The sequence below is a fragment of the Leptodactylus fuscus genome, chromosome 2 (genome assembly GCF_031893055.1).
Source record: "Leptodactylus fuscus isolate aLepFus1 chromosome 2, aLepFus1.hap2, whole genome shotgun sequence".
Taxonomy (NCBI): Eukaryota; Metazoa; Chordata; class Amphibia; order Anura; family Leptodactylidae; genus Leptodactylus; species Leptodactylus fuscus.
Genome location: NC_134266.1, coordinates 107706968 through 107721194, shown reverse-complemented (window position 1 = coordinate 107721194; position 14227 = coordinate 107706968). Strand labels below are relative to the sequence as shown.

At 41.4% G+C, this 14227-nt stretch overlaps 1 protein-coding gene across 1 annotated transcript in view; it reads left to right on the top strand.

The window, feature by feature from the left end:
* The window catches only part of HNF1B (HNF1 homeobox B), a 71086-nt gene extending 60576 nt beyond the window's left edge, over positions 1–10510 (top strand). Inside the window, exons 8-9 of the mRNA XM_075264297.1 lie at positions 2894–3012; positions 9824–10510. Of these exons, the coding sequence (XP_075120398.1) occupies positions 2894–3012; positions 9824–9844 (140 nt within the window). The 3' untranslated portion in view covers positions 9845–10510. The remainder of the gene's footprint in view (positions 1–2893; positions 3013–9823) is intronic.
* Positions 10511–14227: the final 3717 nt, after the last annotated feature.

Genomic DNA, 14227 nt, shown 5'->3' with positions numbered 1-14227 from the left:
TATGATGGTCTAGAAAGACACATTTATGTACTTTTGGGCATTTATAGTTATAGTTATGCTCCCTTGGGCAAAATGTCTCTTATCCTCCTTTCATTGTTTGATCTGAGAACCAGTTTATGACACAAATATTTATACTGTGACGCTACAAGATTTTATCTGTAGTTTGCAGAACAGAAACAAATATGAATTGATTACAAGTTCTTTATTACAAATACATTTAGAATATTTATAGATTATGATTTCAGATTCAATATCATTTAAAAACCTGAAAGCTTTTATATGTTTATGAGGTATCTTATAGGGATCCTATCATTATAATGCAATTTTGACTAACCCGTAGGAATGGGAAAGGCTATTCTTTTCCTACCTTTAGATGTCTTCTCCATGCCACCGTTCGGTAGAAATCCCGATTTTCTTCTGTATGCAAATGTGTTCTCTCACAGCACTGGGGGCGGTTCCCAATGCTGAGAGAGAACTCTCTAGCGACGCCTCTATCCTCTTCTGGAACGGCCTCTTCACACATCTTCTTCCGGCGCTGGGGTGAAACTTCTATGCATGTGCAAGTCAGCTCTGCCATTGGGCCTCAGGAAGAGCTGACTGCACATTCCCGCCTGGTGTAGGCGGCCATTTTCTTGTGGCCACTTACACAGTAAGTGGGGTAAGCAGCCACAAGAAAATGGCCACTTACACCAGGCAGGCATGCGCAGTCGGCAGAGCCGACTTGCGCATGCGTAAAAATAAGTTGCAGAACACAAGTTGATGTGACTAATCCTTGAAAGCAGCAGCAGAGGGCTGGAAAAGTCTCAGTTCCTCTTCATTTTCCAATGTGAATGGCCCCTAAGTGTCCTTTTGTTCAGTGCCTCCTTAATGCCCATTTTACTATTTACTGCCTCTTTAACACTCCTTGTCATAGAATATTAACCCTTTCCTGTCACAGCCATTTTTTGATTTCCATTATTTACTCAACATCCACGTTAGATTCCGTGTGGGAATAAAGCCTCCCCAAACGCCAAAATCCGCACGGAATCCGCACCATTTTCCTCCATATGAATGTACCATAAGGGTCCATTCAAACTGAGGAAAATGGTGAGGAATTTGTTGTGGAATTTCAGTGCTAAAAAAAAGCCTTCCATTGACTTCAATTGTTCCTTTTTCTGCTAGCAGAATATGCTAGCAGAAAAAGGAACCCATTGAAGTCAGTGGGAGGTTTTTTTTTTCAATGCTGAAATTCCACACCAAATTCCTCATGGTGCTTTATTTGGCACTGAATTCTCAGCGCTGAAAAAAAAGCCTCCCATTGACTTCAATGGGTGCTGCTAGCTTTTTTTTCCACTAGCGGAAAATTCTGCTAGTGGAAAAAAAAGCTAGCAGACCCCATTGAAATCAATGGGAGTCTCTTTTTCAGCGCTGAAAATTCAAAAGCGGCATTTTTCTCCGTGTGAATGGACCCTAAGGTGTATTTTTTTTCTTTTGAGGTCAGAGGTCTTTTTTATTTATACTGTTTTGAGGAATGTCTGTTTTGATCACTTTGTATTCAAATTTTTATGGGATGTGAAACGCCAAAATAAATGACACTTTTTCTTGCTACAGCGTTCAACGTATGAGAAAAATATTTAAATAAGTTTGCAGATCAGGCCATTTTGGATACAGATATGTGTTTTCCTTGATTTATTTTTATATCTGAGCTAAAGAAAAAGGGGTGATTTAAATTTTTTATTTTTTATTTAAACTTTTTTTTTTTTTTTTTTTAGACCTTAGTGCAGTCTGTAATAGAACTAATGTTATGACAAGCCTATGAGCCTCATATAGGCTCCTGGGTGTCATGGCAATGGATTGGTCAGATCCCTCCCAAACTGTTGGCATGCAAAGTAATATAGTGTGAAGTAAAATGGTGCCTTGGTCAGGACTGACTGATCAGAAGGTTTATTGTCCATGATTAGTCCTGGCAGCTATGTTAGCCGCTCAGCTCCTGAGTGGCCATCGTGTTTAAAACTTGATATCCGCCATAATTTTATGGCAGATGTTGGGAAAAGGTTAAAAGAAGCAATAAATGGCAAATGAGCATAAAGGGGGCACTGAACAGAAGGATACTAAAAGGCACAATAAGTGGAAAAAGGGCAGCATTCAACAGTCTGTATCTCCCACAAGGTAACAATTCCCCCTGCAAAGTAAGGGTATATCTACACGGTGGAAATAGAAGAGAAATTTGAGGTGGAAATCATCTTCACTTTCCACCGCTCCAGCTTTTACACGCAGCAGTTCACACTAGCGCTTGTATTCCGTCCGCAAGGAGACACCCCCCCCCCCCCGAATGGAATACCAACGCTAATACAAGCACTGTGCCGTTAAGCACACGGAGCCCATAGACTATAATGGGCTCCAAGTGCTTGCCGCGCACTGCCCACACAATTCATTTGTGCGGGCAGTGCGCGGCAAGCACACGGAGCCCATTATAGTCTATGGGCTCCATGTGCTTTGCAAGCGCATCGCTTGCAATTGCGATTGCATTCCGTCCAGGGGGTCTCCATGCGACTCCTAGCGGATGGAATACAAGCGCTAGTGTGAACCAACCCTTAGCCTCACATGAATGAGCCGAATCAGTGGACCATTCTCTTTTTTTTTTTTTTTAAATGTAGATTGTGAGCCCCACATAGAGCTCACAATGTACATTTTTCCCTATCAGTATGTCTTTTTTTTGGAATATGGGATGGAAATCCATGCAAACACGGGGAGAACATACAAACTCCTTGCAGATGGTTTTCTGCCCTTGGCGGGATTTGAACACCAGGACTCCAGCGCTGCAGGGCTGCAGTGCTAACCACTGAGCCACCGTGTGGCCCCTATTCTCTTTTTTCTGTTGAATGAAAATTGTATTTTTGTGCTTTATTTGCAGTGTATGCACATAAACAAGAACCTCCCCAGTACTCACATGCATCACGCTTTCCTTCAGCAATGGTTGTCACGGATACCGGCAGCATCAGCACATTATCAAACATGTCCACTAGTAAACAGGTAAGAGAAGCAGGGTTGTAATGACTTGTTTATGGTCTCTTTTTGTTTAATGATTTTTCGCCAGAAAATTAGAACTCTGTTTCAGTGAAACGTTCAATAACCTACTAAGAGGGATAAGCACTACATGTCGGGTAATAACCAGGCACATTTTAGCGTTTTTGCACCTGTTGTTCCAGTGACCCTAACTTTATTAGTTACTGTTATCAATTTACACACATTCTCATATACAATATATATATATATATTTTTTCTACAATTTTCTGATACACTTTCTGAATCAATTCCTTGTGGTTTTCTAGGTCTCTGTTTCCTGTCATTCATTCTGTTTATTTTGAGTGGATAAAAATCAGTCCATGGTCATGTGATATACAATCCGTAGTCATGTGATGGTAAGTCCATGGTCATGTGATGTACACACTGATGCACAGCTGTGTGACTATAACGAGTTGTGCACCTGTATGCTCATCACATTACCATATACTGTATATCACATGACCACACCAGACCAAAAGAGTTAGTAGCTTTTACGCTTTCTACACAGTCCAGTCAAGCTAATGTGACCACCTGTCAAATCCAGAATAACCACCTTTTGCAGAGTGGACCGCTGTGAGACGTGCAGGAAGAGTGGGGATGTTGTGATGATGTTCATTGGGATGTTGAGCCGTGCCCACTCTAGTGCCGTGTCCTGCTGCACTAGGTTACGTCCATGGTGTGAACAACCCGATCAAGGTGGTCCCATAGATTCTCAATTGGGTTCGAGTCTGGGGAATTTGCTGGCCAAGGGAGTATAGTAAACTCATCCTGGTGTTCCTCGAACCACGCACGTACACTGTGAGCTTTATGACACGTCGCATTGTCTTGCTGGTAGATGCCATCATCCTGAGGAAAAACAATTCGCATGTAGGAATGAACATGGTCTGCAAGGATAGATGCATACTTGTGTTGATCCATCATGCCTTCCACAATGATGAGTGCATCCAGATGGCTGATGATACGTGCCTTCTGTGATTGGTTATTTAACGTTGACGTCAAAAGTAGACTGTGGTCACATTAATATGACTGGACTGTGTATATTCACTACTTAGCACTCATTCAGCATTGTGTAGCGTGTATAGGAGAATGTAGGAATGGTAATAAACCACTTCTGTCACCTCCCCAGGCTGACAGCTGGAGACCTGACCTTTTCCTCTAGACTGCAGGAGAGTTTGTACAGCAATGCCAAAAGTCATCTCTGCAGAGTTACGTCCTGTGCTACCTGCCATCAAAAGACAGTGGGTGGTTGCTATCAGGTTAGGAGACTACTTAAATGTAAGGTGGTAAATGCAATCTAAAAACCGAAAGACATTAATTTTATAACAAGTACTGCTTATAGAATAGTTCTATCACAGAATGTAAAAAAAAGTTGCATTTTTTTACACATCTAGATATGTGACCATCAGCATGGCTGCACATAAAGCACTGGCAAAAGGCATCCTTGTACTATGGAGAAGCAGGCTGGAAAAAACATTGCCCAATTATCATGCAGAATTATCATGTGCTCCTAATTTTTTGGTGCATTTCCTAAAAAACAAGTTAGAAGTGAAGTATGTGTGTGCAAAAATGTTGTTTCAGTCATATTCCTGAATTGGGTGCACACCACCATCTAAACCAGATTTAAAGTCACATTTGAAAAAAGGCACTTTAACATTACATTAAAAAATGGAGCAGAGTGTTAAAAAACATGTCAGAATTCCAGCGCAAAAATAATGATAACTTGTCCCCATTATGTTACTGATAACCTCCACTTCAGGCAGGAAAAACTATGCACAGGAATCATAGGTCTCATCTCTGGTGATGATTAGAGATGAGCGAACACTAAAATGTTCGAGGTTCGAAATTCGATTCAAACAGCCGCTCACTGTTCGAGTGTTCGAATGGGTTTCGAACCCCATTATAGTCTATGGGGAACATAAACTCGTTAAGGGGGAAACCCAAATTCGTGTCTGGAGGGTCACCAAGTCCACTATGACACCCCAGGAAATGATACCAACACCCTGGAATGACACTGGGACAGCAGGGGAAGCATGTCTGGGGGCATAAAAGTCACTTTATTTCATGGAAATCCCTGTCAGTTTGCGATTTTCGCAAGCTAACTTTTCCCCATAGAAATGCATTGGCCAGTGCTGATTGGCCAGAGTACGGAACTCGACCAATCAGCGGTGGCTCTGCTGGAGGAGGCGGAGTCTAAGATCGCTCCACACCAGTCTCCATTCAGGTCCGACCTTAGACTCCGCCTCCTCCGGCAGAGCCAGCGCTGATTGGCCGAAGGCTGGCCAATGCATTCCTATGCGAATGCAGAGACTTAGCAGTGCTGAGTCAGTTTTGCTCAACTACACATCTGATGCACACTCGGCACTGCTACATCAGATGTAGCAATCTGATGTAGCAGAGCCGAGGGTGCACTAGAACCCCTGTGCAAACTCAGTTCACGCTAATAGAATGCATTGGCCAGCGCTGATTGGCCAATGCATTCTATTAGCCCGATGAAGTAGAGCTGAATGTGTGTGCTAAGCACACTCATTCAGCACTGCTTCATCACGCCAATACAATGCATTAGCCAGTGCTGATTGGCCAGAGTACGGAATTCGGCCAATCAGCGCTGGCCAATGCATTCTATTAGCCCGATGAAGTAGAGCTGAATGTGTGTGCTAAGCACACACATTCAGCACTGCTTCATCACGCCAATACAATGCATTAGCCAGTGCTGATTGGCCAGAGTACGGAATTCGGCCAATCAGCGCTGGCCAATGCATTCTATTAGCCCGATGAAGTAGAGCTGAATGTGTGTGCTAAGCACACACATTCAGCACTGCTTCATCACGCCAATACAATGCATTAGCCAGTGCTGATTGGCCAGAGTACGGAATTCGGCCAATCAGCGCTGGCTCTGCTGGAGGAGGCGGAGTCTAAGGTCGGACCTGAATGGAGACTGGTGTGGAGCGATCTTAGACTCCGCCTCCTCCAGCAGAGCCAGCGCTGATTGGCCGAATTCCGTACTCTGGCCAATCAGCGCTGGCCAATGCATTCTATTAGCCCGATGAAGTAGAGCTGAATGTGTGTGCTAAGCACACACATTCAGCACTGCTTCATCGGGCTAATAGAATGCATTGGCCAGCGCTGATTGGCCGAATTCCGTACTCTGGCCAATCAGCACTGGCTAATGCATTGTATTGGTGTGATGAAGCAGTGCTGAATGTGTGTGCTAAGCACACACATTCAGCACTGCTTCATCACGCCAATACAATGCATTAGCCAGTGCTGATTGGCCAGAGTACGGAATTCGGCCAATCAGCGCTGGCCAATGCATTCTATTAGCCCGATGAAGTAGAGCTGAATGTGTGTGCTAAGCACACACATTCAGCACTGCTTCATCACGCCAATACAATGCATTAGCCAGTGCTGATTGGCCAGAGTACGGAATTCGGCCAATCAGCGCTGGCTCTGCTGGAGGAGGCGGAGTCTAAGATCGCTCCACACCAGTCTCCATTCAGGTCCGACCTTAGACTCCGCCTCCTCCAGCAGAGCCAGCGCTGATTGGCCGAATTCCGTACTCTGGCCAATCAGCACTGGCTAATGCATTGTATTGGCGTGATGAAGCAGTGCTGAATGTGTGTGCTTAGCACACACATTCAGCTCTACTTCATCAGGCTAATAGAATACATTGGCCAATCAGCGCTGGCCAATGCATTCTATTAGCTTGATGAAGCAGAGTGTGCACAAGGGTTCAAGCGCACCCTCGGCTCTGATGTAGCAGAGCTGAGGGTGCACAAGGGTCCAAGTGCACCCTCGGCTCTCCTACATCAGAGCCGAGGGTGCGCTTGAACCCTTGTGCAGCCTCGGCTCTGCTACATCAGAGCCGAGGGTGCGCTTGAACCCTTGTGCACACTCTGCTTCATCAAGCTAATAGAATGCATTGGCCAGCACTGATTGGCCAGAGTACGGAATTCGGCCAATCAGCGCTGGCCAATGCATCCCTATGGGAAAAAGTTTATCTCACAAAAATCACAATTACACACCCGATAGAGCCCCAAAAAGTTATTTTTAATAACATTCCCCCCTAAATAAAGGTTATCCCTAGCTATCCCTGCCTGTACAGCTATCCCTGTCTCATAGTCACAAAGTTCACATTCTCATATGACCCGGATTTGAAATCCACTATTCGTCTAAAATGGAGGTCACCTGATTTCGGCAGCCAATGACTTTTTCCAATTTTTTTCAATGCCCCCGGTGTCGTAGTTCCTGTCCCACTTCCCCTGCGCTGTTATTGGTGCAAAAAAGGCGCCAGGGAAGGTGGGAGGGGAATCGAATTTTGGCGCACTTTACCACGCGGTGTTCGATTCGATTCGAACATGGCGAACACCCTGATATCCGATCGAACATGTGTTCGATAGAACACTGTTCGCTCATCTCTAGTGATGATATTTGCTGGAAAAGCTGTTTGTCATTCATTTTAAATGCATATTATATTTCACAAATTAAAAAAACAAACAAATAGCCCCTAAAGACATAGGTACTTGAGGCTTTTGGAAAATAATATTTGTGAATTAGACATGTTTTACATCATGAACAGAATATCTGTTCAGCCACACTTTTTTTTTACTATATGAAAAGTAATAAGGGACCTTATTATTTATTTCATATTATATTACAATGTTTCCCCTCTACCTTGAGCTATGTTTCATCTAAATACAGGTACATATAAAAAGGGACCTGCAAGCAGCCTGTGTGAAATATAGTAATCTAGAAAGTGATAATGTTGTGTAACAAGTGGCATCAAAGCCCTTTCTGAAGTAACCAGATTTTTACAGATAGACAATGGCAGCCAAAATATTGTAGGCAATTGCACAGCAATGGAATTGAACAAGTAACGTTTACTCACAAGCTCATGAAGTAGAATAACAAAAGAGCATTCGATTCATCCTTAACCAATACATTCTTAATGGATCAGTAGTTAGTGTAGATGCGACACCCTATCGGGCAGAATCCTAATGTACGTGGATTAGATAATTAGGTCCTGCATCTGTAGGGCTTGTTTCAACAAGCATCAAAGTCTGCCCGGCCAAGATGAATAATTAATCAGCTTTGGTTAGGGCTGAGTACCCACCAGATGGATTGATAAGCCCTTTCAAGGAAATAGTATTCCATGGAGCCTTGATGTGCTTGATTGCCTGACTGATTATGATTTGTGGGGTTAGATAAATGTTTTCTCCTGACTACAAAGAGTGGGAAATCAGAAAATGAACTGACCGGGGATACAAGAATTACATTTTCATTACTGACAAGGGTAACATTAAACAAATCATTCTTTTTATTGCTCTTCTTTTTTCTCCTAGCTGACTAGACATTTTAGGCATTTGGCCAGTATTGTAGTTATTATAAGTTGTAGCCCTTCAAATTCCAAAACAGACACAAGAGCTTCAATGTCCAAATATTGTGGTTTTCATTTTCCGTAATTCCCATGACAAGAAAGTAAAATCTTAAATGCTTAAGATTCCTATGCATGGCACCAACAGAAAATCCGTGCTTTGTACAGCCACTTCCATCAGGACAATCATCTGAGGTACGGAGTATCATTGTTTCCTTGCAATGGCTCTGAGATTTGTGAGCTAGGTAGTAATGCCTTATATAAATGTAACTGCAATTTACAATTACCATTCCTATTGGCAATACAAATATTTTTATGGTAGTGCAATAAAGAAGAACACTAAAGAAGTTAAAGTTCATTGGATCACTATTGATTATCGGCGAAGTAACCAATTCTTGTTATACACTTGCAAAACACACTGCTCAGGAATTGCTGGTTCTGTAGACTCTAATGATAACCGGCACATGTAAACCAGTCTTTAATTGTTACCAGGTAATTGTTACATGTTAAAAACCTAGATAATCCTAGATTGTTTAAATTGTGTTCATATGATACACAGTATGGGTTTATATAGTTCAACTGACACGTCTGCTTTCCCCTTCTTGTGAGATGAGTCCCCAGGTAACTGAATCTCAATACATTGCATATACATAGCAATTTGTGTTTTTTTTTCTGTTTTCAACCTTATGATTATATAGTTCCTTTAAAACCTAAGCTTAATGAAACAGCTATGAAAAATAGACATCTTTCATAGCTGTTTTGCATCTGAGGGGCACCCACTTTCACGGAATCTGTCATAGATGTGAGTCTATTGAGAAATCTGTGAAAACAGGCGAAAGTAGGACATGACCTGTTTTTTTATGTCCATTAAACCCCCATTCACATACATTGAATTTAACGCTGTTGTGCGATATCGTCTTTCAAATGTCTGAAAACCATGTTCATGTGAATGTAGGCTACTTATTGGACCTTTAAGGATGTATCATAGAATTTTAGTGTCATCTTATCTTAACAGTGTTTGCAGAGAATCAGATCTCTGCAAGTCTGCAATTTCTTCCTGTGATCTTTGTATTTATGCCTCACAATCTCAATTCGCAAATATAACAGCCTATAACCCTAGTGCAATAAAGCTCTCTGTAGTGTCTTTTGTATTTGGGAAAATTCTATTCTGCTGCTTGCACAGATCTGGCGGCATTTGTGAGCTATACATTTTCCATGTGTACACACTTGGGTATATGTTTCAGTGCTGTTGCTGTATATTGTAGAGGGCAAATGTCCATATTCCATGGCCAAGTAACAGTATCATAAAACTCATTTGTTGCACCATAAAATAATTTTGTTAAATTAGGGTAATTTATCATCATGAAAACCAGTTTCAAAAAGTCATTTTTTTCTTTTCCCTTTCAGTGTCCTTTGCAAGCCTGGTGATATCCTGCTGTACTTATCTTCCTTCTGCATAGCTACACGAACACCTTGGCGAAAACATCTAGGACTTTGCGATGTTGCCAAGTGGAACTGACTCAAGATCAATTTCAGATGCTGAATGCTTGAGAGCTACAATCTCTGAACAAGATGGATGCTCTAGAGATAGATGCTCTATAATCTCCATGACAGTACTTGATTTTCAGTCTCCTTCTCAGGTGATTTGAAGACTTTATGTTACCTTCAGTCTCATGAACCAGACATGACATGGAGATTGGAGTGTGATGATGTGAATTACTTATATGAGAGAGAAACTACAAGCCCATGAGGTGTATATACACTGCTGTTGGAACAGTGCGCTGAAACCTGGATATCAGGAGCCAAAGAAATGGACAAAAAGCTGAATTGAGCCATTGTAAAAGTTATTGAAATAAAACAGTGAGAGATTGCCATAAATTTTAATCTGTGTAATAGTTGTAAATTGTAAAAAAAAAAGTGCAATTATTTTGTATATTATGCTTAATATAAAGTAGAGTTTGTTTAAAGGGATAGGTCAAATAGCCAAAAATGAAAGCATTTGATCAATATACATAAAGCCATTGGATGAATTTCCCGTGTTGCACTAATAATGTTTTCCACTGTGGTGTATTGCACAATATACTCTCCAGGATATCACCATATTGATACTATGTAAACCATTATGTAACATTCTGTAGAGCCTCCTAGCAAATTTCTGCTGCAGTTCTTTACTGATATAGAAAGTTAGGCCTGGTTCACATCTGCATTTGGTATTCCATTCGGGAAGTCTGCTTGGGGACCCCCCGAACGGAATACTGAACTCATTAAAAAGCAGTGGCTAATGAACACACATGGACTCCATAGACTATAATTGGGTCCGTGTGTTTTCCGTGGGGTGTCCGCATGAGTCATGCGGAGAGACTTCAAGCACTACTTTCCTCTCCGCATGATTCATACGGATACCACGTGGAAAACACACAGACCCCATTATAGTCTATGGGGTCCATGTGCTTTCATTGCTCACTGCTTTTTAATGTGTTTGGTATTCCGTTCGAGGGGTCCCCATGCAGACTCCCTGAATGGATTACCAAACGCAGATGTGAACCAGGCCTTACCTTATGCTGGCCAGTAATGTAAATAGTTTTTTGGCACCATGTAAGTGCTTTGCCTTACCTTTACTATCATTCTATCACTGCCTTAACAAAATCTACTGCATAAACTAACACCGTTGAAAGCCTTTTCCTATGACATTAAATGACACTGTTAGTCCAGTGTTACTATGAGAACTGGCCTACTTCTCAGATGACGTTATCCATGTTCCTGCAATATACAGATAGTCATTAATATTGTATCCATACCTAAATGAAGAACATGTGTAATAGCTTAACTTTCTCACGTTCTTTAGATATTTACATTCATGCCTAAATAACAGTTCTACAACAATGACACTGTCTGACCAACTTTATAATAAGCAAACAGGTTAGATTTTAGCTTAAACAGAATGCCTGACTCCAAAGAAATAAATCCAAAAATTGTTTTTATATGGTGATATTTTTCCTTAACTTTCTCCATTTCTCCATGTAAAAGACTATTATAAATTGCTCGGTATAGATATTTTTCTTTATAGTAGGGAAAAATAATTGGCAGCAATGGAGCACAATAAAAATAGCAATTTCTCTTCTAATAATACTACATTATTCTGTGTCTATACTTGTCTATAGCACAACTCCTATCGCATGTATCTCAACTGTTCCCATGTTTAGTGATCCCAAACTGGTCATTTCTAAACTGAGAACAGAAGTGAGTTTGTTATATGACCCTATCATGTGACCCCTGTTTTCTCGCATCACTACACAACCTAGCACCTTTATACAGTTCTCATTGGAAGAGTGACAGTCTATAGAAACCATCAAACTGTTGAATTGGAACAAAGGTCAGGTATATCTCCCACCTTCCCAAAAGGAAGTGAGAAAGGAAGTTAAAACCAAACATCTTTACATCACTAGGCAAAGAAGGATCTAACATTAGGGGATATTTATATTTGCCCCTTTCTGTTGGTTCTTTAACCCAGGAAGGGCTAACATAAACAAACAAGTCCACTGCGGTCTTAACAGTATTATTTAATTCATCATTATAATATACAGTACTATTTTTAATTGTACAGTAAATGCCACATATTTTATAAGATCACTTGATTTTTTTTTATATGTAACAGTATTAATTTAACTGTGGTTTTATGTTTCATTGTAATATTTAAAAAAAATCTGTGTATCCAATGATGCATCAAACATAGTGTTCACACTGGACAAATTCTTCCCACTACAGATTCTTGGCAGAACTTTCTCTCTTCTGTACTAGAAAAGAACAAGTTGACAAAAGTCATTTCACCAGGTTACTGCCAGAGATCCAGTTCTTTATAGGGAAGAAAGATTTCACTTAATGATTTCTTGTAATATATTATTTCTTTGTAAGTAATTGAAGCCAATCTTTTTTAATCATATTTATATTTGCTGTAAAGTGAATTTTTCAAGTAAAAGAAAAATATCCATAAATTGTTGTTTCTTCTTTTGTTTTCCTTTCACTAAAACAGCACAATTTAAGCAATATGGAAGTGTTCAGATAATTATGTATGGTCACCTTATGCCTCTAGACGGGGTACTGCAAAGGTCTAAGATACAGCCTATGACCCTAATGCACAAAAATAACTTACAGGAGAGATAGCTTTAGTATAGTCTTTTTCTTTACAGTAAAAGGCATGTTTAAGTCTTTTGTTTTTATCCATAGCACCTGATATACTGGTTGCTTCAAAGAACTCGTATATGTACAGAAACTGTGGAGCCAATTCATAAGGGTAAAAAAAACCCTTTATGATTCAGGTGACTACAAAACTATCTGTCTGCGGGGCTGGGTTTGAAAAGCTGGGTTCTAGTGACACAATCCCTTTAGGCGAGGAGCCGCGTCACTCACGGGCCAAAATCCGCCTGCCACAACTGTCGCGGCTTCCGACAGTCGCGACTTCTCCCTCTGGAACATGCTCAAATGAATGGGCCGACTCTGGAAGTTGCTGCTGCGAGGTGGACGCCGAGGCTCAAGGAGCCATGGAATCCACCAAAAGAAAGGGCAGCTCGCTTCTTTTTTCCACTAGCGAAAAAAAGAAGCCTGGCGGTCTCCATAGACCACCATTGTGAGGGGGTGGATTATGACGTGGATTCCGCACCATAATCCGCCCCCTCTGTGCCCATGTGAACGGGCCCTTAAGGAAGAAAACTTGTATTGATAGCTTTATCTTCTTCATTGTCTTGACTGTTTAGCAAAATCACATAATAAGTCTAGAAGTGCTGTATAAACTATTTTTTTATCTTTCAATTTACACTTGCACAAGCTCCAAAAAATGAAGTCACCAATGTTATGTATGTCCCTGCAGTTGTCCCATTGCCAGGAATGGAATGGAATGACTGTTAACTTCAGTGATAAACTTCAGTTGCTAGTCACATACTTGGCTGTATTATTTCAGCCCACAGAAGTGCAGATCAAAGAGAAATACGTTGACTGGCATGCATTGGCCTAAATACACAGGACAATGCAAACTGAAATAGGGAGGAATGATCTCTGTTCATTTCTCTCTCATTCGCCAAGACATTTTAGGTGACACACATTGGCAACTACTTATTGTGTTATTGCAATTAGCAGCTGCCGATAATTTTTACTCATCTGTTCACGCTCCTGTCCTGGCTGCCCTCTGCTTCCTCCTATACAGTTATATCATAATGCTCAAGAATGCCAGGATGCTACATTCTGGCATCTTTCAGGAGGCAGCAGTGTAGGGCGACCGGGACTGGAGTGTGGACATGTAAGTAAAAATTATTGACAGCTACTCTGTGTGGGAGTGGGGGGTAAGGACGTCATGTACTACAGGTGGGTTTTAAAAAAGGGACCATATACTCTGTGGGGGGAGTAAAAAAGGTTACATAAACTGTGTGATTGGCCATAAATGAGGGGATCATAATCTCTGAGAGACGATAGGGAGTACAGAGAATTGAACTGGGATTTTGTGGAATAGTGCCAGCAGAAGCACCTCAGGATTAATGCTGGGAAGACCAAGGAGATGGTGGTGGACTTTAGTAATCAGAGATGTGCTCAGTGGCGTAACTACCATAGAGGCAGCGGAGGCGGCTGCCACAGGGCCCGGGCCATTAGGGGGCCCGGTGAAAGCTGCTACCGCTGCATTTTTTTTTTTTTTTAAATAGGCCGTTACAGGCCCTATTCACATGCCGATCCTGGCTGGGCAGTAAAAGGCATGTTTAAGTCTTTTGTTTTTATCCATAGCACCTGATGTACTGGTTGCTTCAAAGAACTCAAGTATAATGATTG